A 26,559-nucleotide genomic window follows, 5' to 3' on the forward strand; every position below is an offset into this window, starting at 1 on the left:
AACTAAAACACATCATGTGTGGAATATCATTCCATACTTATTAACTACCTTTTGTCAGGTACTTAAATTTAAATTTAAACTAAAAAACAACCAACCAAAAATAACAGCTACCAAACTGACAAAATGTGAATGTGCTAGCCCTGGAAAAGATACATACAAAAGCCTAATAAGGAAAAGGAAGCAAGCTGGAAGTTGGTAACAACTGATAAAGTGAAAACTACTTTTGGCACAAATTTGCAAGTTACAGAACTGCTGAAATTCTTCACAGAAGTGTTGCAGTGAGTGGCCTGAGGACAGAATGGAAAGTCAGGAATGTTTCCATTTTAACTCCATTTTATTTTCACAGAGATGTTTTGAGAGCAGCTAATTAATATTTACAAAGTACTTAGTGATAAGCTCAAAGAAGAATGTTAGAAATCAAAAAGCAGGCACATAGAGTTACAAGAAAGGTCACAGAGTAAACAACTAAAATTCAGTTAAGTAATATAGAAGAAAAGTTTACATCAAACATTACTGTAAAAACTGATTTTAAAGTTACTTAAGAAAAATTACTTAAGATTAACCTGAAACCCAACTTCTCTATAAATAAAGAAAATGCCACACAACTTACGATATTTACTGTGAATTTCATCTATTTCCTTTTCTGTTTGGTCCTTTGTAAAAACCATTATCTAAAATAATCCAAAAGATCTTAATTAAAAATTCAAAAAGTGACAAAAACTGGAGTACTACAAACTTTAAAATAGGGGAAAATAATCTCTTATATCTGTTTCATATAAACCTAGGAAGAATAACTCCTGTGTACCTCCTTTGAATATCATAATTAGTATACCTTTACTCATCACTGTTTTCTCATCTGTAGAAAATGCAACACTAATATTCATATTAACACTAACATGAAGAATTAATACAATGATCAATTAAATTTCCCACTTTTGGTATTTAATTTTTCACCTTCATTAATACAACAGGTAACACGTGAAACTACAAGACTGAAGAAGTATTTACAGATCATTAATAAGGCAGATTTTCTTGTTTGACTTCTCCCTTTTCCAACCTAACCTCTCCAAGTCTACTGGAAAGGTAATAAATAAAGAAAATATAACACTCAATATGTTAAATTTCTACTTCCACTTTTGAAAATCTTAGACTTAAGAGATCAGAAATCTACTTACATGACTCATTACAGTTTCCATCTTACAGTTAGCACATAGGTAATAATAAAATCAATGAAAATCTCATTTTTTTTCTACTATCTGATTATAAACTTACTTCCCTAAGGTCGGTGCTTTCCTTACAAACACATTACCGATGGTCTAGGAAAAAAGTCTACTTGGGAGAGCCCATAACACTTCCTCCAGTGTCATAGGGACACAATGACTATTTTTTTCTTTGGTATCCTTTCCTCAAGTTTTGGACCATCAAGCTAGAGGAAGGCAATAGTGAAGAATTTTAGGTGTCTGATTCCCTCAACAAGCTTAATAGATACTCAGTCCTCATTAAGTCTTATAATTACTTAATTTCTCCATCAGCATAATCACAGAATTACAGAATGCCAAGCTGAAGGGGGATATCTTAGAGATCATATAGTTTAACCCCCAAGTTTTACAGACAAAGATCCTAAGGGCCACAGATGTTAAAGAGCTTATCAAATGCAACCAGCAGAGAAAGGACTGATATCAAGGCCACCAGATGTACAGGCATATGCTTTTTCCACAGGACTATAATTCATTAATAAACTCCACTTTGGATTGTACTTAGCCCTAGAAGACTCCTAACTGTGATAGAATTTTGTGCTCAAAATCAGCTACAAGAAAATCATAATACACTAAATGGAAATGTGTTCCAGGACATTTCCTACTGAACAGATTTAATTTTACTGGGCATTCAATTTTTCTATCCATCATTTCTACCCAGACAATGAAATAGACCATCAACATACGCTTTCATTGAGTTTACTAGCTTCAAGACGCATCCTAGTCTTCTCCATGTTTTCAATTTCTTGAACTATTTCAGCAGCTGTTAAAATAAGGACATACAGGCAGTGTTAATTACATGGTTTTGATCATTGTACAACTCTAAAGCTAGATGATGGGAATGTGTGAACTACCTGTTCACAGTACCTGTTGTTAATTTTCCTCTAAGTCCAAAGTTATTGCAAAATAAAAGATTAAAAGGAGTAAAACACTGAACTCTTACACATGCAGAACAATTTAAGACATAACTGTAAGAGTACAGTAAAGTCATTTTGCTCTTTCCTTTAAAAATATAGGTATAAATAGCAGTCCCAATGGAATATGAAAATTAATTTGTTAGTGGAATCCAATTCTTAGCAGATATCTATTCAAACTCCAATGTACTAAATATAAATTTACATTTTTAGACTCAGAGCATTAAGACCCATGGAGCAATATGAAAAGATCTAACATACATGGAACAGAAATCCCAAAAGAAGAAGAAAGGGAAGAGAAAAATATTTGAAGATCTAATGGTCAGAATTTGCCAAATATAATAAAAGACATCAAACCACAAAGGCAAGAAACTCAAAGAATATTAAGCAGAATGCAAAAACAAAACAAAAATACAACATTAACACAGACACACAGAGAAAATCTGCGTGAGCCAAAGAAAAAGAGTATATTACATAAAGAAAAATCAAGCATTATATCATGGCTTCTCATTAGAAACTATTCAAGCCAGGGGCGACTGAGTGGCTCAGTGAGTTAAGCATCCGACTTTGGCTCAGGTCATGATCTCGCGGTTCATGAGGTCGAGCCCTGAGTCAGGCTCTGTGCTGACAGCTCAGAGCCTGGAGCCTGCTTCGGATTCTGTATCTCCTTCTCTCTCTGCCCCTTCCATGCTCATGCTCTGTCTCTCTCTCTCAATAAATAAATGTCAAAAAAAATTAAAAAAAAAAAAAAGAAAGAAACTATTCAAGCCAGAAGACAATGGAGTGATGAATTAAAGTATGGGGGAAAAAACCATGCCAATCCGGAATTCTATACCAATGGAAGTATTTTTCAAAAGTGAAGGAGGAATAAAGATTTTCTGAGACTAACAAAAACTGAGAGAATATGTTATTAGCAGACTTGTACTATAAAAAGTGTTAAAGGAAGTTCTTCAAGCAGAAGAAATATGAAACCAGAAACTTATCTCTTCCTAGAAGAGAAAATGAAGAGTGATAGAAATGGTAAAAATGAAGGTAAGTACAAATATTTTTCTTATTTTTAACTATTCTAAAAGATAACTGACCATTCAAAACAACAACATATTGTGTTAATACCATAGGTAAAAGTACAAAACTCATGACAACAACAACACAAAGAATTAGGGATTTAAGGTATACTGTTGTAAGGTTCTTACACTGTAAGTGAAGCAGTACATCATTTGAAAGTAGACTGTAACTAACAGGTGCTTATTACAAATCCTACGTCAACCACTAAAACTTTTGGAAAAATAAGGTAAAATAAGCCCAAAGTAGAAATAAAATGTATTAATAAAAAATACTCAACCCAAAAGAGAGCAAATAAATGGAATAAAAAGCAGAAGGAACAAGCAGAAAATAACACCAACTGTATCAATAAGTACATTAAGTGTAAGTGATTTAAAAGCATCAATAAGAGATACAGAATGTAGACTCGATTAAAACAAGCAAGACCAAACTATATGCTTTCAGCAAGGAACCCATTTTATTTATTGTGAGAGAGAGAGAACACAGGCATGCATGCCAGCGGATAAGGGGCAGAAAAAGAGGGACAGAGAGAACCCTGCACTGCCAGCGAGGAGCCCGGTGCTGGAGCTCGAACCCACAGACCATGAAATTATGACCTGAGATGAAATCAACAGTCGGACATTTAACCAGCTGAGCCACCCAGATGCCCCAGAATGCATTTTAAATAAAAGACATAGATAGGTCCAAGATAAAGGAATGGAAAGACATGTATCATGTAAATACTAAAGGGAAGAAACTTGCAATAGCTATACTAAAAAGGCACAACAGACTTCAGAATAATGAATGTTATCAGGGATAAAGAGGGAAATTGTATAATGATAAAAGACTCAATTCAATAAGAAAACCTAACAATCTTAAATGTGTCTGCACCTAGAACAGAAATTAAAAATACATGAATGAGAACTTGCAGTTCCAAAGAAGATGGACTAGACTCATTTCTCTTCTGATTTCTCATACTCTCCCTCAGTAATTATCACTAAAACCCTTGAATGTAAGGTAACAAGTATAAGAGAACTCTGAAGGGTAGAAGGAGAAAGATGGGACTGGCTAAGGGCTTCAGAAGTTAAGGGACAACACAATGGTGAGGTCTTTGGGCTTCCTTTTTATCTTCTGTAAATCCCAGACTGGACTCTGGTGAAGCCTGCAACCCAGAACGAACACACACACACACACACACACACACACACACACACACACACACACACCCAAGGAACCATTTTTCTAGCAAAGGACTATGAAAGGAGGAGACCAAAAAACTTTATGACAACATCTGACCTACTCCAGCTAAACACTGCTGATGCTTCCTGCCCACTACAGTACAATCAGAGAGTAAGTGTGGAGTATGGATTCCACCCCCCCCCCCCTTCTCCCCCAGCAGTAACAGGAGCACTGGGAAAGGCTTTCCTCTCCCAGCAACACAGGGCCAGTGTGGACCAAATGAGAAACCTAGACCTCAGCCAGCAGTAGCAGATAGGACCCTCACCCTCTAACTAGTGATTGGAGCAAGGATCTCAAAGAGACAAAACCTGGAGAACAGTATCCTTTAAACCTGCACAGGAAATCCTAAATACATTCTTGGCCAACTCACATGTGAAATATTCTAAAAATTAATTTTAGAGGCCAAAAGGTTTGGGAAGTGGAGCACAGTATGAAACACCAGATTCTCAGAGGGCCCTTTAGGTAGTAATTAAAGGAAGCAGACCAGGACAACGCTGCAAGGGCTCTGAAAACTACACTGTCATTAGAACCACGGTCCACAGAAGTAGGTCCGGATCTGCATGTTAAACGTAAACAGGGTGAGTGCCTGTTAAAGGAGAATATTTTTAAAAGAACTTAGAATCTCCTATTATAGTCAAAATGTCTAGGACACAATAAAAACACTTGTCAACTAAGAAGCAGGAAAATCATAACTTCAATGAGAAAAGACACTCAACAGATACTAACACTGAGATGACTCCAATCGTGAAACTATCTGGTAAGAATTTTAAAGGTACCATCATACAAATGCTTCAACAAGTAATCAGGAGCTCTCTTGAAACAAAAGAAAACAAACCTGCTACTGTATGTAATATTTTTATGACAGCCAGTGGTCCATTATAAAAATTTATCTTCTTAGTTTAAATGTTACATTTATTAATTTCTTATACTTGCAAGGGACAACTAAAAAACAACAATTAGAAATAAAGGAAAACAAATGAACCCTACTGTATTTCAGTAAAACACCAAGCCACACACTGAAGAAAGATAAAAAGGAAATTATGAACACAATATCTGACTACATACCCTCAGTCTGGGAAATGGAGGCGGGGAAAGCAACTGTGGGGAGAGAGAACTAAAAAATATTCTGAATTCTTTCTTATAGGTAGGTCTGTTTTGCAGTGGTGTAGTAGTACAGATGAAGCAATTCTGAAACTATTTTAGATGTACTACAGAATTGGGACAAATTACTAAATGTGCTGATGCTATTGAAGGGAGGATTCTTCTTGTGGAAAAAAAATGGGAAGTATAAATATGGACAGAGAAAGGTATAGAACTCTGTGGGGTTGGACTGCAATCAGTATGCTCTCATGATTTCTAATGTATGTAAGTATAAATGGATTTACATTTATATATACACATACAGTATACAGGCATATAAGCATGTCATGTATATGTACATACCCATGTATGCACATCTATATGCATGCATATATTCCTGAGCTCAATCTGCTACAAAAACCTAGAAGCAAAGGCACCAGTAGCAACGTGGAAGGAGTGACGTTAGAAAATCATCATTTTGCGGGGCGCCTGGGTGGCTCAGTCGGTTGAGCGTCCGACTTCAGCTCAGGTCACGATCTCACGGACTGTGAGTTCGAGCCCCGCGTCGGGCTCTGGGCTGATGGCTCAGAGCCTGGAGCCTGCCTCCGGTTCTGTGTCTCCCTCTCTCTCTGCCCCTCCCCCGTTCATGCTCTGTCTCTCTCTGTCTCAAAAATAAATAAACGTTAAAAAAATTTTTTTTGAAAAAGAAAATCATCATTTTGCAACTATCACAGAAAAGATTAGTTCATGTAAAAATTACCTAAGAATAGTAATGTAGGGGTGAAATTTTAATGAGGTATAGGATATTTACATGGTGTTAGAGTGTCTCTACAGATATCCAATTAGTAGCAAGGGGAAAACTATATAATCTCCCAGTATCGAGGGAGAAACTGAGAAGATGATTAAACCAGCCATCACAAATGAGAGGCACAAAGATGTCAAACACCCTGGATGTGATATCCTGACAAGGGACAAAAAACATCACATATAGTACTCTGGCCAGGAATGCACAGCCTTGATGTAATTATAAGGATACATCACACAAAGCCAAAGTGAGAAATACTCTGTTTTGGGGGGGGGGAAAACAACAACAACAAAGCCTGTATTCTTTGCCAATGTCATAAAAGACAAAGGCAGACTGAGGAATTGTTCTAGATAGAAAGAGACGGAAAAGATGGCACAACTAAATGCAGTATGTGATCCAAAACCGCACCATGTACTAGAAGAAAAAAAAAAAAAAAAAGAAGAAATCTATTAGCAATCATTACTGGGTCCACTGCTGAAAATAGAACAGAGATGATAGAATGGATAAAAGTATTGTTAACAAAGCTAAATTTACTGAAATTAATAGCTGTAATTTCATAATAAAAGAGAATATCCTTTTTCTTAGGAAATACATAGTAAGTACTTAGAGGTAAAGAATCAAGATTATACAACTTATTCTTAGATGGTTTAAGGAAAAAATAGAAGTATATAAGTATGTTACACACATGTATTTTTATACAGAGAGAGAGTAATAGCAATTCATAAAGGAAATAAAGCAAAATGATGATAGATGAATCCATATAAAGGGTACAGATGTTTTTTTTATGATAATTATTTCCAAATAAAGTAGTTTTAACTACTTTATAAACACAAAATTAAAGCTTTTTCAAGGAACCTAAGTGGCTCAGTCAGTTAAGCGTCCACCCCTTGCTTTTGGCTCAGGTCAGGATCTCATGGTTCATGAGATCGAGTCCCAAGTTTGACTCCACACTGACAGCACAGAGCCTGCTTGGAATTTTCTCTCTCCCTCTCTGCCCCTCCCCCACCTACACTTTTTGTCTCTCTCAAAATAAAAAAATAAACAAAAAAAAAAAAAAAGGCTTTTTCAGACAAGAGCTGAAAAGAATTTGTAACTAGCACATCTACACTCTTTACAAGACATATTAAATAGTTTTTCAGGCCAAAAGAAAATGACATCAGATGGAAACCTTGATCTAAGCAAGGAGATGAAAAATACTGGAAATAGTAATGTGTAGGCACATATAGACTTTCTTTTTCATTTTTATTTTCTTTAAAAGAAAATTCACAATTTAAAAAAAAAGAGTAAAAAGGAATTATGGAGGTTGTAACACATATAGAAGAAAAATCTATGACAATAATGAAACGAAAGATGGAAGTCATAAGATACTTCTATGTTCTACATGAAGTAGTTAGTATATTATTGGAAGGGAGACAGTGATAAGCTTAAGATATATATGGTAAGCACTAGAATAATCACTAAAAGAAGTAAACAGATATACCTAATAACCAAATGAGGAAACAGAAAACTAAAAAATACTCAATCCAAAAAAAGGAAGACAAAACAAAGAATGAATAGGACAAATAGAAAAGAAAAGCAAGATGATAGCCTTGAACTCAACCAAATAGGTTAAATGAAATGAAAATGGTTTAAGCCCTATAACTTAATGGTGTATCTTGTCAAATTACATTTGAAAAGCAAATCCAGGGGCACCTGGGTGGCTCAGTCAGTCAAGCATCTGACTCTTGATTTTGGCTCAGGTCATGAGATCTCACCATTCATGAGATCAAGCCCCATGTGAGGCTCTGCGCTGACAGTGCAGAACCTTCCTGGGATTCTCTCTCTCCCTTTCTCTCTGTCCCTTTCCTTCTCATGCTCTTGCTCATTCTTTCTCTGTCTCTCAAAATAAATAAATAAACTTGAAGAAAAAAGGAAACCAAAACCATATACCGCTTTCAAAGAAGTTTAAATATAATAACACAATGGGTTTAAAGAGAAGAAGAGTGAAGTAAGATAGAGTGGCTATATTCATCCATACCAGATAAAGTAGATTTTGAGACGAAGAATATTACCAGAGACAAAGACAAACATTTCATAATAATAAGTAGTAGTAGGTCAACTTATCTAGAAGACATAACAATACTAAATGCACACACACTTAATTATTGAGATTCAAAATATAAGGAAAACTGAAATTATTGAAAGGAAAAATGGAAAATCTATAAATATAGTTGGAGATTTCAATAATCCTTTCAGGAATTGATAGCACCAGCGAATATAGGATCAGCAAGGATGCAGAAGAACTGAATGTTACTATCAAGCAAGTTTACAGAACATTTAAGGAAAAAAAAAAAACAAAATATTCAAGTGTTTATGGAACATTTACCAGGAAATCCTAATGTTGAGTTATAAAACAAGTCTCAGGGGGCGCCTGGGTGGCTCAGTCGGTTAAGCGGCCGACTTCGGCTCAGGTCATGATCTCACAGTCAGTGAGTTCAAGCCCCGCATCGGGCTCTGTGCTGACAGCTCAGAGCCTGGAGCCTGTTTCAGATTCTGTGTCTCCCGCTCTCTGACCCTCCCCTGTTCATGCTCTGTCTCTCTCTGTCTCAAAAATAAATAAACGTTAAAAAAAATTAAAAAAATAAATAAATAAATAAAAAATAAATAAAACAAGTCTCAGTAAATGTAAAAGGTCTGAAATGATACAGAACTGGTTAAATAGAATCAAAGTAAAATGAATAATAAAAGATTTCTGGGAAATGCCCATATATTTGGAAATTGGAAATACTTCTATATAACCCACTATTCAAATAAGAAATGGCAACAAAGATTAGAAAATATTTTAGGAGGACCTGGGTGGCTCAGTGAGTTAAGCGTCCAACTTCGGCTCAGATCACGATCTCGCAGTTTGTGAGTTTGAGCCCCGCACCAGGCTCTGTGCTGACAACTCAGAGCCTGGAGCCTGCTTCAGATTCTGTGTCTCCCCCTCTCTCTGCCCCTCCCCTGCTCATGCTCTGTCTCTCTCTGTCTCTCAATAATAAATAAACGCTAAAAAATATTTAAAAAAAAGAAAGAAAATATTTTAACTGAATGCAAATGAAAATACAATGTATCAACATTTGTGGGTGTAAGTAAAATAGGAAAATTTTGAAAGAAGAACAATCTGAAATAATTATCTAAGCTTCCACCATAATAAGCTACAGAGATAAGACCAAATTAAACCTAAAGTAATTAGAAAGAAGAAAATAATGATAGGAGGAAAATTCAATAGAATGGAAAATATGCAATAAGTTGAGGAAAAAAAATGAAACTGAAAGCCAGTTCTTTGGAAAAAATCAATAAAATTGATATCTTATAGGTAAACCCAATCAAGGGAAAAAAGAGAGAAGACATATTTCTAGTATCAAAAACAAAAGACAGTACATTACCACAGATCCCACAGACATTAAAAGACAATGAAAGAAATATTCTTAAAAAAAATGCTGACAGCAAATTGTAAATTCAAGAACTTAGATGAAATGGACACAGTCCTTGCTAAAGATAAAAGGTTGCTTTAATATTCAAAAATCAACATAATACAAATCAAAACCACAATGACACACCACTTCACATGGCTAGGGTGGCCAAAACAGGAAAGACAGAATAACAAATGGTGGCAAGAATGTGGAGAAACTGGAACCCTTACACTAGTGAAATGTAAAATGTTGTAGGCACACTGAAAAACAATCCAGCAGTTCCTCAAAATGTTAAAATGTAGTTACCATTTAACCCAGCAATTCCACTTCTAAGTACATATCTATGGAAAATGAAAACGTAAGTCCACACAGACACTTGTGTATGGATATTCATAGTTCATAGCAGCGTTATTCATAATGGCTGAAAAGTGGAAAAATCCCAGATGTCAGTCAATGAATAGGCAAAAATAAGTAATAGACCTACACAATGAAATATTATTGGGCAATAAAAAGGAATGCAGTACTAACCATGAATAATGGACAACCTTGAAAAGAAGTCAGTCACTGAAGGCCATGTATTTTGCATTAATTCATTTAAATGAAATGGACTTCCAGTTCTGCACAGAAGGAGGTTGGAAGTTGCCATTCCATCTTAATAACAAGTTAAAAGCTCAACAGACTGAAAAATCAGCGACTCTTCTTAGATCCACCTGAAGAGGACACAGTGCAAACTAATGCCCCCAAGACTGTTGAGACCCCCCAAAAATACGGAGTAATGGCTTACCTTAGGAGAAACTTACAAGCAGAAACTGCAGTGAGAAACATAACAAAAGATAAGAAAACCTGAATCATAATTAATTAATGGCTGGAGGTCCTGTGCAGATGATTCTGAGAGGTAAAAACTCCAGGGAGACCCAGTCATGGCTGGAGGGTGGTAGGGGAGACAATATTGTGAGGTTCATCTTCAGGAGTTCAACAAAATCCTTATAGTAAATTATCAAAGAAAAATCTCTGGTTTTGAGCAGGGGGAAAGGAAAAGAAACCATCTTCAAATATACCAGTGTATTCTTCTCTTAACAAGACCTGTTCTCTCGGGGAACTAGTTAAATAGAGCCTAACCAACTGGGGTATTACTAGAGCCTAATTGACCTGGGAAAGGGAAATACAGAAGTCCCCCCCTTAACTGCAGTTCTGCTTTCCACTGTTTTGGTAACTCGCAATCAACCATGTTTCAGACACAGATGACCTTCTTCTGATATATGGTCAGAAAGAAAGTCAAGAGTAGACTAACACTATATCACAAGGACCACGTGATTCAACTCTCTTAATATGCAGACAATTTATCACCTCACATTACCATAAGAAGTATGAATACACTACAATAAGATATTTTGAGAGAGAGAGAGACCATATTCACATAAGTTTTATTATAATATATTGTTAAAATTGTTCTATTTTATTAGTTATTGTTAATGTCTCACTGTGCCTAATTTATAAATTAAATTTTATCATAGGTATGCACGCACAGGAGAAACAATATATATAGGATTTGGTCCTATCCATGGTTCCAGGAATCCACTAGGGGTCTTGGAAGTATCCCCCCACAGATAAGGAGGGACTACTACACCCAACTCCAGCCTGCTCTAGCCATCTTCCCACCTAAGGGAGGAGAAAAAAACTAAGAAATATTTGGTAAGTTTACAATCCAGGGACACAGGCCCACTAAAGAATTGAGGCCTAATGCTAAGAAGCTTCCCCTCCCTGGCACACATCACCACCACATTACTAAGGGCCTACTTAAAACAAGTTCCTTTTAACTAGTATATTATGTCCAACTAACAAGAAAAACATTACAAAAACATACCAAAAGGCAAAAAACACAAACACTGGGAAAAAAAATGAACAGAATATCCAAACACTGGGAGATAAGTAAGTAAAATATCTAGAATAGACAGGTCTACAGAGAAAGTAGATTAGTAGTTGTCTAGGGCTATGAGGATTGGGAAAAAATGCTGAGTGACTGCTAATGGATATGGAGTTTCTTTTGGAGGTGATAAAAATGTTCTAAAATGTATTGCAGTGGTGGCTGCATAACTGTGAATATACTAAGAAACACTGAATTACAACTTTGAATGGGTAGTACGGTATGTGAATTATAGTTCAACAAAGCTCTTAAAAAATCAATGTAATAAGCCATATTACAGAATATTACTGAATAAGGGGGAAAAATGACAAACTCAATAAATGTAGAACAAAGATTGGACACAATCCAACACTCCTTCACGATTCCCAACAAACTAGGAATCGAAGAAACACCCTCAACCTCACAAAAGGCATCTTTGAAAATCTGCAACTGTCAGACTTAATGATTAAAGACTAAATATGTTATCTATAAGACTGGTAGTAAGGAAAGGATATTTGTTCATACTTTCACACAGCACTGCACTGGAGTGTCTAACCAGTGCAATAAAGCAAGAAGAGGAAATCAAAAACACACAGACTGAAAAGAAAAAAGATATAAAACTTATTTTTATTGACATGATTGTGTAAATAAAAAATCCTAGAAACAACTAGAAATAATTTAGTTTTAAAAGTTAACACTATAGGGGCGCCTGGGTGGCTCAGTCGGTTAAGCGGCCGACTTCGGCTCAGGTCATGATCTCGCGGTCTGTGAGTTCGAGCCCCGCGTCGGGCTCTGTGCTGACAGCTCAGAGCCTGGAGCCTATTTCAGATTCTGTGTCTCCCTCTCTCTAACCCTCCCCCGTTCATGCTCTGTCTCTCTCTGTCTCAAAAATAAATAAACGTTAAAAAAAAAAAAGTTAACACTATAGATATGTATATATACATATACAAAATATACAAAGCTAAATATACAAAAATCAGTATATCAAAATGATTCTTTAAAATGGTAATGAGAAACTGACATAAAAAACACCACTTACAATAGCACCAAAAACAACAACAACAACTTAGTGGTAAGCTTAACAAAATACTTGGAAAACATGTATATAAAAAGCTGGAAAACAATGCTGACAGAAATTAATGGAGACCTAAACAAACAGAGACAGAACTTGACTGGTATTAAAAGACTCAGTAAAGTTATCAATTCTCCTAAGTTGATCAATGAATTTAACGTAATCCCAATTAAAATCCCAGAAGGCTCTTTTTGTAGACATTAACAAACTGAGTCTAACATTTACATGGGAATGCAAAGGACCTAGAATAGTCAAAGTAATTTTGAAAAAGAACAAATTTGAAGGACTTTCTCCACCTGACTTCAATACTTGCTACCAAGTTACAGTAATCAAGGGGGTATGGTGCTGGCAAAAAAAAAAAAAAAAAAAAAATCCGGCATAAAGACCGATAGAACAGAAAAGATTCTAGGTATATTCACACACATATATGGTTCACAGATTTTTGACAAAGGGGGAAATGTAGATGGGGAAAGGATAGCCTTTTTAACAAATGGGACTGTTAAAACTAGATACATAGCCATATTTTTTTAAGTGAGCTGTAACCTTTACCTCACATCAACAGAAAAAGTAACTGGAAATGCATCATAGACTTGAATATAAAAGCTAAAATTATAAAACTTCTAGAAGAAAACATAGGAGAAATTCTTTGTGATCCTAGGATAGGCAAATATTTCTTCATGGAATACCACAAGCATGAACCATAAAAGAAAAAAAGTGGTAACTGGACTTTATCAAAATGAAAAACTTCTGCTCTTCAAAAGACATTAAGAAAATGATAAGGCAAGTCAAAGCCTAGGATACAATATTCAAATACATGTATTTCACAAATGACTGGTATCCAGAATATAACAACTCTATTTTTTTTAAGTTTGTTTATTTTGATAGAGAGTGCACACACATGCAGGGAAGGGCAGAGAAAGAATCCCAAGCAGGCTCCATGCTGTCAGTGCAGAGCCTGATGCGAGGCTCGAGCTCACAAACTGTGAGATGATGACCTGAGCTGAAATCAAGAGTTGGAGGCTTAACCGACTGAGCCACCCAAGCACCCCGAGAATATATAAAACAACTCCTATAAGCAATAAAAAAATGTTAATGGACAAAATATTTCAACAGACCCTTTACCAACACACACACACACACACACACACACACACACACACACACACAATAGCAAATAAATATATGAAAAGATGCTGAACATCATTAGCCTCAGGAAGATACAAATTAAAACCATCAAGAGATAGGGGAAGGGATGGTGGTGCTGCATTGATTGGCTATCTGTATGGAAAAACAGGAGAATCTTGCCCCTACCTCACAACATATGCTAAAATAGATTCCAGATAAATTGCAGATCAAAATGTAAAAGCAAAACCAATAAAGCTTTTAGAACAAAACAAGATCCTCATGACCTTGCAATAGGCAAGGACATAAAGCACTAACTAAAGGAAAAATGCAAAAGATTAGTACAATTAAGAACTACTTCTTGAATGAAGTCATTAAGAGAACGAAAAGGCAAACTGAAGAGTTTAAATATACATATATATCCAGCAATATCTATATACAGAAAACTTCACATACTCCCACAAATAAATAAGGGGAAGAAAAGGATACACAGCATAAAAAAATTGGTCATAATGCTTAGATGGGTATTTCACCAAAGAAGATATCCAGATGATCAACAAACATATAAAAATGTGCCCAACACTGTAAATCGTGGGGGAAATGCAGATTAAAACCATAATGAGATACTACCAATGACCCACTAAAATGGCCAAAAAAGAAAACTGACAATACTGATGTTGTCAAGGATGTGAAAAAACTGGAACTCTCAGACCCTCCTAATGAAAGTGTCACTGGTAGGAACAAAAACAAGAAGAAGAAAAAAAAGAAATTAAATAAGGGAAAAAAAATGTACCCTGGCACTGAGTTTTTGGCTACATTATCCATGAAAGCTAAGCAGCTGCACAAATATATCAATAATTTCACTCCTAGATATATATATATCCAACAAGTATGTGTGCCTATGTGCACTAAGACATGTAAAAGAGACAGCAACATTATTCTTAAGAGCCAAAGAGTAGACAAATCCAAATGTCTATCAACCACTGAATGGATAAACAGTGTGATATACAACGGAATACTCTATAGCAACAAAAATGAAAAGATCACAACTGTACACAAAAACATAGATGAATCTTCTAAATATAATTCTGCACAAATAAAGCCACACTGCAAAGAATACATAAGCTATTTATTATTCCATTTACATAAAGACAAAATATAGGAAAAACAAGCAAAACGGATAATCTCTGGTGTTAGAAGTCAAGGTGCTGGTCATTTGTGCAAATGAAGGCGGGAGTGATTGGAGGTGGGAGCACAGGGGCTTTGGGGATGCTGGTTCTGATCTGAAAAGTAGTTACAAAGGTATTTTCCCTTTGTGAAATTTACTCTGTGATAATTCACTAAACAATACCATTTGTATACTTTTCTGTTTGTATACTGTACTTCAGTTTTTAAAAAATTAGGCAATTCTATATATGCTAATAATTCAAAGAACTCCAAAACATGTGTGTGATTAAATGAAAAGGACAAACCATTAAATAGTGTGTATATAGTACTAACATTTTTACAAAACAATAGTCAACGACATATGTTTGTGTATAATTTATAATCATAATGGTAACATTTGTTGAATGCTAACTACTTGCTATGATGCAATGCCATGCACTTTTCATTTATTTCCTTTAAAAACACTAGGTAGCACACAGTATCATAATCCTTATTTTATGGATGAGAAAACTGAGATAGTAAGTAGCTTGCCCACAGTCCCCCAGTCGTAAAGCTACAAAACTGGGATTATAACCCAGCTCTCTAGATCAAGTCTTCATCCTGCACTATCTCTGGAAAGATATACACAAGAAACGGGCAGCAGGGGTTGCCTCTGAGATGGGAATAGGGACTAAGAGGGTGAGAGAAAGGCTGGCTTATCAGAGCGTATTCTAGATACCTTTTGAAGGAATACATTTGCATGTCTCATCTACTATCAAAATTATACTTATTAATGTTTCTTTTCTACAGTTTATAATCCCTGAGCTATACAAACTGCTTTATCCAGAGAAAAGAAGAACTCATTGCTTTACTAGCTTACCTGATTTAGGGTGCAAAGCATCACACTGGGCATTGTACATGTGTACAAATTCTTGGTGCCTTTTAATGAGCTGTTGTTTACTTCCTTGAATAGATAATCCATGCTGTTTTAGCTTTTTCTTTAAGTCGCGATCTGAGAGCAAGTTATACACAGTTTTGGGCAGAGGCTTCCTTTTGTGAACAGAACTGAAAAGAGGGAAAAAATGAAATCACTAAGGGTTACTCTGAATTATCAAAATCTCTTCACATAAAACAGTAATTTGCCTTGACAGAGTACCAGTGTGACTGGGAGAGCAGTGGAACCATTAAGATAAAAGTGAGAAAGAGAAGAAGGATCCAATTTGCAAATAAAGGTGATAGTGTTGGATATGATGTATCTGAGGTGCTGACAGCACATTCAGATACCAGGGTCCACATGGCAGCCAAACTTAGAGAAACGTAGGTCTCATAAGGAGGTCAGGCCTAAGGATGCAGACCTGGGATGCCCATGGAAGGCCTATGCACTAATTGCTGTAAGAACTTCACTTAGAATCACACTTACATAGACTTACTCAATTCTCCAATGCTTTAAAACATGTTTGCCCTAAAATGCATCCATGGTTTCCAGGCAAAAACTCTATAAAAAACAGTTACCTCAGATGATCAGAGTATAAACACTATTGAGATTTAAACGACAGATTTAAGAATATAACTTCTTGAGAAAAAATTCTAATCCACAATCAAAACTACCCCCACCCCCTTAGCTTTACCCAATTCATTACTGCCAATGAAAAAAGTCAGAAAGCCGACAGGTAGATAGTATTCTTATGGCAGCATCTTCAAAGAACACGATTGAAAACAACAGCAAAAAATACTGAGGGTTCTGTTATCTTTAACTTCAATTAATTACAGTAACAAATATATAAGGCATTACAAGTATATTAGCAAAACCACCACCTGGCTCTTCATTCTACTTATATAATTAATACAGTGACAAGCACTAAGCTGCAATGTAATATAACAAAGCCCTATCAAATGACTTTCTTCTGCTCCATCCAAAAAAGGAGTTAATAAACATTATTTCTTAAGATGGAATAGAAATCAAGCTAAGGGTATCAATGACTTGAGACAATTTTATAAAAGGGACCCTTAGTGAGTTTTAATCTATTTAATACAATTATAATCTGACTCTGAGTACACTGCTTGGCTCAACACCATGGCAATTAGGTACTTAATAAATATGCATTCAAAGTAGTCATTACAATTCCCATAATTTCCAAATGAAAATGCCAAAGTCTCCGGTAGAAACTAATAAGCCCTTGAAAGTAAAAGGTTTATCCAAAAAAACAAGATTTCACAAAGGACTTACATATAACTAGTTTGCCTTCAAGGCCATGCTACCCAAACTGTAGTGAATCTTGGAACTACCAGGAGAGCTTATTAAATTGCAGATTCTTGGTCACATCTCCATACCACCCACTTCTGAAGTGGAGACCTAAAGTCTATTTTAACAAGCTTCCACAGGGTAAATCTGATGCAAATGGCCTAAAGACTATACTGAGAGAAATGGCACAGTTGAATAAATGGAGACTGAAAACAATCAAACATTTTTCTATAAACCTACAGCACCACTCCCTAGCTAAATTGTTTCTTTTATGCTCTATCAATAAAGCCTAAAAGCCAGAGATCACTATTTAACTGCAGAAAGACTTGCAGACTCTCAACAGATTACAGTTTTCTGAAAATTACCCAGGGGGCTCTACAGGATAAGATCACGGCTAAACAAAAATCACAGTAGTTAGCGAGACCTAAAACATTTTGTACATGCACATTATGAGGGACAGTTCATTAAGTCTGCATCTAAGTCTGCATCTAAAACATTTTGGCTTAGCAAGACTAGGTTATTAAACTTATGCCTGTGAAATTCGAACAGAAAACTGTGCTGTTCACAGGCATTTATAATGAAATGCAACAGCAGGAATCAACAACTTCTATCAAGAAATTTTTAAATATGAAGACTGACAGATGATGCCCAAAACATGAAGATAACACTGACCCTTCTTTCATCATTTAGTGAAAGTAATGCATTTAAGGGTCCTCAGAATCTGAAGGCATCAAAAGGAAGAGTATTCTTTGAATCAATTCTGATACGATTCTACATGGAACGGGTGGAGGGTTGTCACCCCTATCGAGAAAACGGCCCCTCAGAGTGTTGTGGATAAAATATTTCAAATGTCACAGTCTCTCTTATGTGACCAGACCCCAGGATCAGGATGTAACTAAAGAGAAACAGAGCTCAATGCTTCCCTAAGTGTACTTTCACAAACACTAGTTTTGCAAGATATGAGTTATGAGGACAAAAAGGTTTTGCGGTCAAATAAATGTAGTAATTGCTGGATTACACAAATTTCAACAACTACCTTCGATACAGAACTTCTCAGAGCCTTCAATACACTCACCGGTGCAGTGAATCCTTCCTTAAGAGAGATACAATATGCAGTGCTTCTAAACTGCAAGACAGAGCAACTGGCAGGACAACATACAATATGGAACAAGGTGTGGGACCACTGTTGGAACTTGAACTTAATTACATATGGATGAGCAAGTCTTAGATAAATTGACGTAACTAAATGTATTAGAAGAAATATGGCAGATGCATCTAGAAAAAGAGCAGTCCAAACAAGAGGACCGATGCTGATTCCTCACTATTCAAGGAGAAAATGCTCAGCTTCTATACTCAAAACTTATTCCTCAGGAAGAAACATTTCTTTTCTTTCTTTTCTTTCTTTCTTTCTTTTTTCCAAACAGGCTCCATGCCCAACATGGGGCCTGAGCTCACAACCCTGAGATTGAGAGTCACATGGTCTACCAATTGAACCAGCCAAGTGCCCCAAGAAGAAACATTTCTAAGGAGAATGAAGGTCACCAGATTCTTTTTTTTTTTTAATTATTAACTTGTTTTATTTTTTTATCTTTTTAAATTTACATCCAAATTAGTTAGCATATAGTGCAACAATGATTTCAGGAGTAGACTCCTTAGTGCCCCTTACCCATTTAGCTCATCCCCCCTCCCACAACCCCTCCTGTAACCCTCAGTTTGCTCTCCGTATTTATGAGTCTCTCCTGTTTTGTTCCCCTTCCCAAATTATTTTTGTTGCCCTTCCCTTATGTTCATCTGTTTTGTCTCTTAAAGTCCTCATATGAGTGAAGTCATATGATTTCTGTCTTTCTCTGACTAATTTCACTTAGCATAATACCCTCCAGTTCCATCAAGGTCACCAGATTCTTATGGCTTATGGGAAATAACCCTCAGAGCAAAGGAGACAGAATGGAAGAGCTGGTGGAATAGTTTACAAAGCACAAGAAGTACCTTGCTAAAGTAGGTCAATGGTTATACTTAACTTCCTTACCTTCTGAGGCTTTCCTTCTTCTCCTCACGTGTTAAACAGCTGTCTAAGTGCTTATTAATGTGATTTTCTGGAATATTAACCCCACAAACAGGACAATCCACTGTATTTTTTAAAAAGAGAAAGAAAAATTTTATTATTTATGGAAAGGGCAAAAATAACATATAACCTGACATCTTTCAACAATTAATATAAAAAAATAGAATTCCAACCTTAACATGCACTTAGAAAAGCAAAAGAGAAAAAGAAGGGCCCCTCAGGGCAACAGAGGTAGGACAGACTTTTAACTATTAGCTAAAAACACTACAACAAGAACGGTCAATTGATACAATGATCAAAGATTTGTCAGGAAATGCACTTAAAATTCACCTATCCTTACAAAATTTAAACTGTTGAGTAGTAATATGCTAATTTCAACCTAAGTTTAATAACCACTCATTGCCCTGCACTGTATGTGATGTGGGCATACCAAAGATGTGTTAAGACCTAATTTCTGCCTAAAAGGTGCTCTGAACTTCACAGGCAAGAAAAGACATGGAAATAATAGGTTAAACAAACCGAGCTATTCATCATCAAAAAAGCAAACTGTACACAAAATAGTCCAGAAGGCAAGTGCTCTGCCACTTTGGTGATGGGAGAGGCCAGTATTATCTGACACAACAAAAGAACGGTTAGGATCTGGATAAAGTCTAGAAAGGTAAAACAAGGGTCAGCAAACAATTTTAGTGAAGGAGACCAGGTAGTAGAGATTGTAGGCTCTGTAGGCCAGATGGTCTCTGTTACAACTACTAAACTCTTTCATGAGCATGAAAGCTTCATAAACAGAAGGGGGGTGGATATTTTCCAGTGAACCTTTATTTACAAAAATTGGTGTCAAGCCAAATTTGGCCTGCAGCTTGTAGTTTTTCCAATCTCTGGGTATATTCAAGAAATAATGGGGAGATCAGCTGGGCTAGTATAGAAGGATTTTTGAGAGGGGAAAAATAAGAAATAAGATCAGACAGCTAGATGAGGGGTCAAATTGTCTGTGGCTATAAATGCCAGTCGTAACAGCTTGGAAGTGTTCAAGCAGTGGTATAATAAGACAAAAGGAGCTCTTTAAGATTAAAATGGAATTGATATGAAAGATGAGGGGGGAAATTAAAAGCTGAAAAATAGACACCAACTGCCATAGTTAAAATATGAGCTAATTAAAACTGCTTCATTTTTCCAGCAATCAGCCTCAATTCCCATTCTATGAGAGAGAAAGAGTATAAAAATATCTTGCAGCACTGCCTACATCAATTTCTGAGAATGTTAAAATGTGAAATCTGGTTTGCCCTTTCCCATTCCTTCCCCCCTCAAGATGCTGATTTATTCTTATGTCATGTGGGATGAAAAGATTTCCATTAAGTAAGAAAACACATATATGAAAATAATTTCCTACCTTTGGCAGACTGTTTCAAAGTTGACGTAGAGGGTGTCTCAGGAACATTAGCAACTAAGGAACTTGGAGCTGTCTTTTCTACAGAAGGTGCCTCTTTGGTCTTTGAAGAAGTGCTCACCTCTTTTTGAGGGATGACTTTGCTTTCATTCTCTTTTATCGACAACTCTGATGTAGAACCACCAGTTTCTCTAATCAAGAAATTCTCCATTAATTTGCTTCCTTGCTTTAAAGAATGTCTGAAGGCTACCGGAGTGTGTACTTTGGCAGCAAGGTTCTTTGAAGAGGAGGAAGCAGGAGATATGGGTGGTGACTCTAAGGCAAACTGCAGCAATTGATTCCTTGAAGCACCAAAAACACAATAGGTAACTATGACGTCCAAGTTATACTTAGTAAGTTAACTGACATAACCCGTTTTCCCAATTAACACTTGCTTCCGTGAAATACAGAACTTATTCCATAATGACAACCAAACCAGCATTTCTTCAAAGCAATAAACCTGATTTAAAAAGCAGTTAATCTTTGGGGCACTTGGGGGGTTCAGGGTGTTAGACATCTGACTCTTGGTTTTGACTCAGGTCCTAATCTCAGTTTGTGGGATTGAGCTCCGCATCAGGCTCTGTGCTGGCAGCATGGAGCCTGCTTGGGATTTTCCCCCTCCCTCTCTGCCCCTCCCCCACTCGTACACACGCACACATACATACATACATACATACATAAATAAATATTTTAATGCAGTTAATCTTTTATAAAGGAAAAGAGATACTTCAGAATCTAGCCTTGGAGAATACCTGGTATAAGACTTACTCTCTAACCATACATAACTTTAAAATCTGGACAAAACATATAAAACAATTGTTTATAGCATGAACTATAGTCAACACAAGCCTGCAGTCCATGAAAGAGAAGAAAAACATGCGGTGATCCACCACTGCCCCCAAGAACTTCCCTAGAAGCATCTTCTGGGAGTGGAAACAGAGATCAGAGTTCTGGGCAAAGATGGCTAGAATTGGAGGGACAGGGTGGTGGACAGCAGGTAGCCACAGAAAGAGAACACCAAAAATCTGCATAGAAATTCTCATCCATTCCTGATCATCTCCATGGCTGCAAAAGCGTAAGATGAAAGCACAAGGCGACCTAGTAGGAAGCAGATGCTGGGAAACTGAGATTCCCAAAGCTGCTGACAAGTTGTTGGAATTTGAGCCCAAATTGCAGAGATCTTATAAAGATCCTAGACATTCAGTTGAAACCCCACAAAGGCCACACCTTAGGAAAAATAAATAAAACTGAAGTAGGCCAAATCCAACAAAGAACTAAACAAGGCCCCGGCAGAATAAAAGTGAAGAGCTGGAACCAGAACAGAACCCAACATCTTTCAAAGGAGGATAATTCGCAGCCTCTATAACATTTCATCAACAATGTTCAAAACACATATATCAAAAGATAAAATAGTCAATGGAAGCAGATCCAGAGGTGGTCCAAAGAGTAGCATTATAAAGACTTCAAGATAACTACAATGAATATATTAAAGAAAAAAGATGAAAAAACACACAAATGAGTAAAAGGATAGTGTAGTGTTAGAGGGAATTAAAATTCATCCTCAAAAGGATAAAACAAAGAAAATAAAACCTAGGCATATATTAATCAAACTGTTAAAAAATAAGAAAGAGAAAATCTTGTAAACAATCAGAAAAAAAATAAGACATGTTACCTCTAAATCACAGTTTCCTAACCTTGGCACTTAGGACACTGTCAACCAAATCATTTTTTGTTGTGAAGAACTGTTCTGTGCAATGTAGGAATGTCAGCAGCATATACCCCACCCCAGGTTGAGACAACCAAAACATATCCAGACATTACCAAATGTCCCCCTGGAAGAGAGGGTGAAGGGAAGGTAAAATCACTCCCCATTGAGAACCACTGCTCCAACAAATAATAAAAACAGCACTGACTTCACAATGAAAGCAAAAAGATAGTATTATGACATCATGACATCTTTAAACTACAGGAAGAAAGCAAAACTACCAAGAATTCCATTTCCATTAAAAATAGTGTTCCGGGGGAGAGGGCAGGGTGGCGCCTGGGTGGCTCAGTGGGTTGGGCGTCCAATTTTGGCTCAGGTCATGATCTCGCAGTCGGTGGGTTCAAGTCCCGTGTCGGGCTCTGTGCTAACAGCTCAGAGCCTGAAGCCTGCTTCAGAGTCTGTGTCTCCTCCTCTCTCTGCCCTTCCCATGCTCATGCTCTGTTCCACAATAATAAAATAAACGTAAAAAAAAATTTTTTTTTTAAAGTGTTCTAGGGGTCCCTGAGTGGCTTAGTTGGTTCAACATCCAACTCCTGATTTCGGCTCAGGTCATGATCTCATGGTTCATGAGCTCAAGCCCCACATTGGGCTTTGCACCATCAGCACAGCTTGGGATTCTCTCTTTCCCTCTTTCTCTGCCTCTTCCTTGCTCACTCTCTCTCTTTCTCTCTCAAAGAAATAAACATTTTTTTAAAGGAAAATTGTGTTCTAAAGTAAAAGCAAAATACATTCTCAAGCTAAGAAAAGCTAAGAGAATTCCTCACTGGCAGACAAGGAGGTAGTACAGAAATGTTCTTCAGCTTAAGGAAAATGATTCTAGAGAGAGGTACAAAAATGTCAGTAAGAATCAGCAGCTCCAGGGGCGCCTGGGTGGCTCAGTCGGTTAGGTGTCTGACTTCAGATCAGGTCATAATCTCGCAGTCTCTGATTTCGAGCCATGCATCGGGCTCTGTGCTGACAGCTCAGAGCCTGGAGCCTGCTTCAGATCTGTGTCTCCCTCTCTCTGCCCCTCCCCTGCTCACACTCTGCCTCTGTCTCTCAAAAATAAATAAATGTTAAAAAAAAAAATTAAAAAAAAAAAAGAATCAGCAGCTCCACAAAAGGTAAATATGTGGGTCAAAACAAAACTACTGTTTTCAACAACACTAACAACGTCTTGTGGGATTTACAGCAAACACGTAAGTAAAATACATACAAAAACATAGTTTTAAAAAAGAGAAATAATATAAAAACACTGTAAAGTTCTTGCACTGTTCAGGACATGATAAAAATACTAATTTATGGTACACTATTATTAGGACATATTTTGTCATTTCTTCAGTAAGGACTTAAAAGAGTGACACTAAGAGATATAATGTAAAAACTAACAAAGGAAACAATAAAAATACTTTTAATATCATAAAGAATGGGCAGAAATAAATAATTTTTTTTACAAAGAAACAAATGGAGAAAGAAAACAAAGGTAACATGCTAAACTGTAATCACATTAAATGTGATGGGTAAATACTCTGAAAGACAAAGACAGTCAGACTAGATTAAAAATAAGATACACACTGTTTGAAAAAATACTTTAAATATAAAGACCCAGGAAGGTTGAAAATAAAAGGATAGGAAGAGAAGTACCATGAAAATATTAATGAAAAGAAAGCTGATATGGTAACATTAACAACAGACAACATTAAGGCAAAAAGTATCATGAGAGATAAAGAGGGACATCTCATTTTGACAAAATGGTCAATTTAATTCAAAGCATAAATATCATAAATTATAGGGGCTCCCGGATGGCTTAACCAGTTAAGCAGCCGACTCTTGGTTTCAACTCAGGTCAGGATCTCGAGGTTCATGAGTTCGAGCCATGTGTCAGGTTCTGTGCTGACAACATGGAACCTGTTTTGGGCCCTCTGTCCCCTTCTCTCTCTGCCACTTCCCCACTAGTGTGCATGCTCTCTCACTCTCTCTCTCAAAAATAAACATTTAAAAAATCATAAATTATATTCACTTAGTAGCATAGCTTCAAAATGTATAAAGCAAAAACTGAACGAACTAAAAGGAGAAACAGTCCATTCACAATAATGGTTGGTTTAAATAACAGTGTGTATAAATCTAAACATACCTTTCTAACTAACAAAATGGGCAAAAATCAGTAAGAATACAGAAGATGTGAACCAATCCAATTAATCAAAGTGATGTAATTAACAAATAAAAAATATTACAAATTTTTTTGTAATGACAAATAATGAGCCCTCTTACAAAGAAAACCCCAAGCCCAGACAGTTTTGCTGGTGAATTCTACCAAATATTTATAGAAGAAATAATATCAATGCTACACAAAGTTATCCAGAAAATAAAAAAAGAATGTTTCCCAATTCATATTAAAGCCAGCATAACCTTGATAACAAAATCTGACAAGCACATTGTAGGAAAATAAAATTATAATCCAATAATATCTCATAAATATAAACACAAAAATCATAAATGAAACATTAACAAATAAAATCTAGAGATAAATAAAAACATATAATGCATCATGACCAAATGAGACTTATTTCAGGAATACAAGGTTGGTTTGTTATTTGAAAAATCAATGCAATTCACCACATTAGCAAATTTAAGGAGAAAAATTATACTATCATTACAATAAATGTAGAAAAAGCATTTGATAAAATCCAATACCCATTCATAACAAAAACACTTAGAAAACTAGGAACAGAAGGAAACTTTCTTAATCTGAAAAAAGATACTTTCAATAAAACTATAGCTACTATTACAGCTTGAACATCTTCCCCTGAGAGTGAAAACCAGACAAGGATGTCTACTGCCACCATCTCTATTCAAATTATACTGGAGGCCATAGCTTTTGTGATAAGGCACACACACACACACACACAAAATGGGAAAGAAAACTTTATTTGCAAGTGACATGATTATGTTTATAAAAAATCCAAAGACTCTACAAGCAACTAGAGTAAGTGAATTTTTACAAGATCCCTGGACATAATATCTGTTAAACAAAAATTAATGTCATGTCTATGTATTAGCAAATGGAAAATAAAATTTTTAAATAAATACCACTTGAAATATCATCAAAAATATTAAATACCTAGGAATAAATTTAACAAAAATGTGTAAAACTTATGTCTTGAAAACTACCAAATTTGCTGCGGAAAATTTTAAAAAAGCCTAAATAAAGAAATACACTAGGTACATGCACTAGAAAACTCAACAATGTTAACATGCCCATTTTCCCCATATTTATTTATAGATTCAATGCAATGCCAATCAAAATAAAAGCAACTTTTTTGGGGGTGGAAACAGTATATTCATTCTAATATTTACATGGAAATCAAAGGCCCCAGAATGGGAGTAGTCTTTTTTTTTAATTTCAACAATCTTCACAGCATCTCCACCAGGAGTAGATTCCACCTCAAGAAACCACTTGCTTTGATCATCCATTTATGTTTTATCATGACATTACATCAATTCAGTCCCATCATCAGGCTCCACTTCTGATTCTAGTTCTCTTGCTGTTTCCACCACATCTGCAGTTACTTCCTCCACAGAATTCGTGAACCCCTCAAAGTCATCCATGAGGGTCGGGATCAGCTTCTCCCAAACTCTTGTTCCTGCTGGTATTTTTGACCCCTTCCAATGAATCACGAATGTTCTTAATGGCATCTAGAATGGTGAATCCTTTCCAGGAGGTTTTCAACAGACTTTGCCCAGATCCATCAAAGCAATCACTATCTACAGCAGCTACAGCCTTACAAAAAGTATTTCTTAAATAATAAGACTTGAAAGTTGAAATCACTCCTTGATCCACGGGCCGCAGAATAGATGCTGCGTGAGCAGGCATGAAAACAACATTAATCTCGTACATCTCCATCACAGCCCTATAGGTAACCAGGTGCACTGCCAATGAGCAGTAACATTTTCAAAGAATCCTTTTTTCTTGAGCAACAGTTCCCAACGGTGGGCTTAAACTATTCAGTAAACCATGCTATAAAAAGATGTGCTATCGTCCAGGCTTTGTGGTTCCATTTACAGAGCACAGGCAG

At 36.2% G+C, this 26,559-nt stretch overlaps 1 protein-coding gene across 6 annotated transcripts in view; it reads right to left on the reverse strand.

The window, feature by feature from the left end:
- RAD18 (RAD18 E3 ubiquitin protein ligase) overlaps nt 1–26,559 on the reverse strand; it is a 103,144-nt gene that overhangs the window by 49,577 nt on the left and 27,008 nt on the right. For all 6 annotated transcript variants that reach the window (XR_009609830.2, XR_009609829.2, XR_009609828.2 and 3 more), the window contains exons 5-9: nt 20,704–21,041; nt 19,281–19,380; nt 15,893–16,077; nt 1,943–2,019; nt 611–671 (exon numbers count right to left, since the gene is read on the reverse strand). Coding sequence is in view for 3 of the 6 variants with exons in the window: in XM_060631638.3 (XP_060487621.1) it covers nt 611–671; nt 1,943–2,019; nt 15,893–16,077; nt 19,281–19,380; nt 20,704–21,041 (761 nt within the window). In the remaining 3 variants the exon portion in view is untranslated. The remainder of the gene's footprint in view (nt 1–610; nt 672–1,942; nt 2,020–15,892; nt 16,078–19,280; nt 19,381–20,703; nt 21,042–26,559) is intronic.

This window comes from Panthera onca, chromosome A2 (assembly GCF_046562875.1).
Source record: "Panthera onca isolate mPanOnc1 chromosome A2, mPanOnc1 haplotype 2, whole genome shotgun sequence".
In the NCBI taxonomy this organism is placed as follows: domain Eukaryota; kingdom Metazoa; phylum Chordata; class Mammalia; order Carnivora; family Felidae; genus Panthera; species Panthera onca.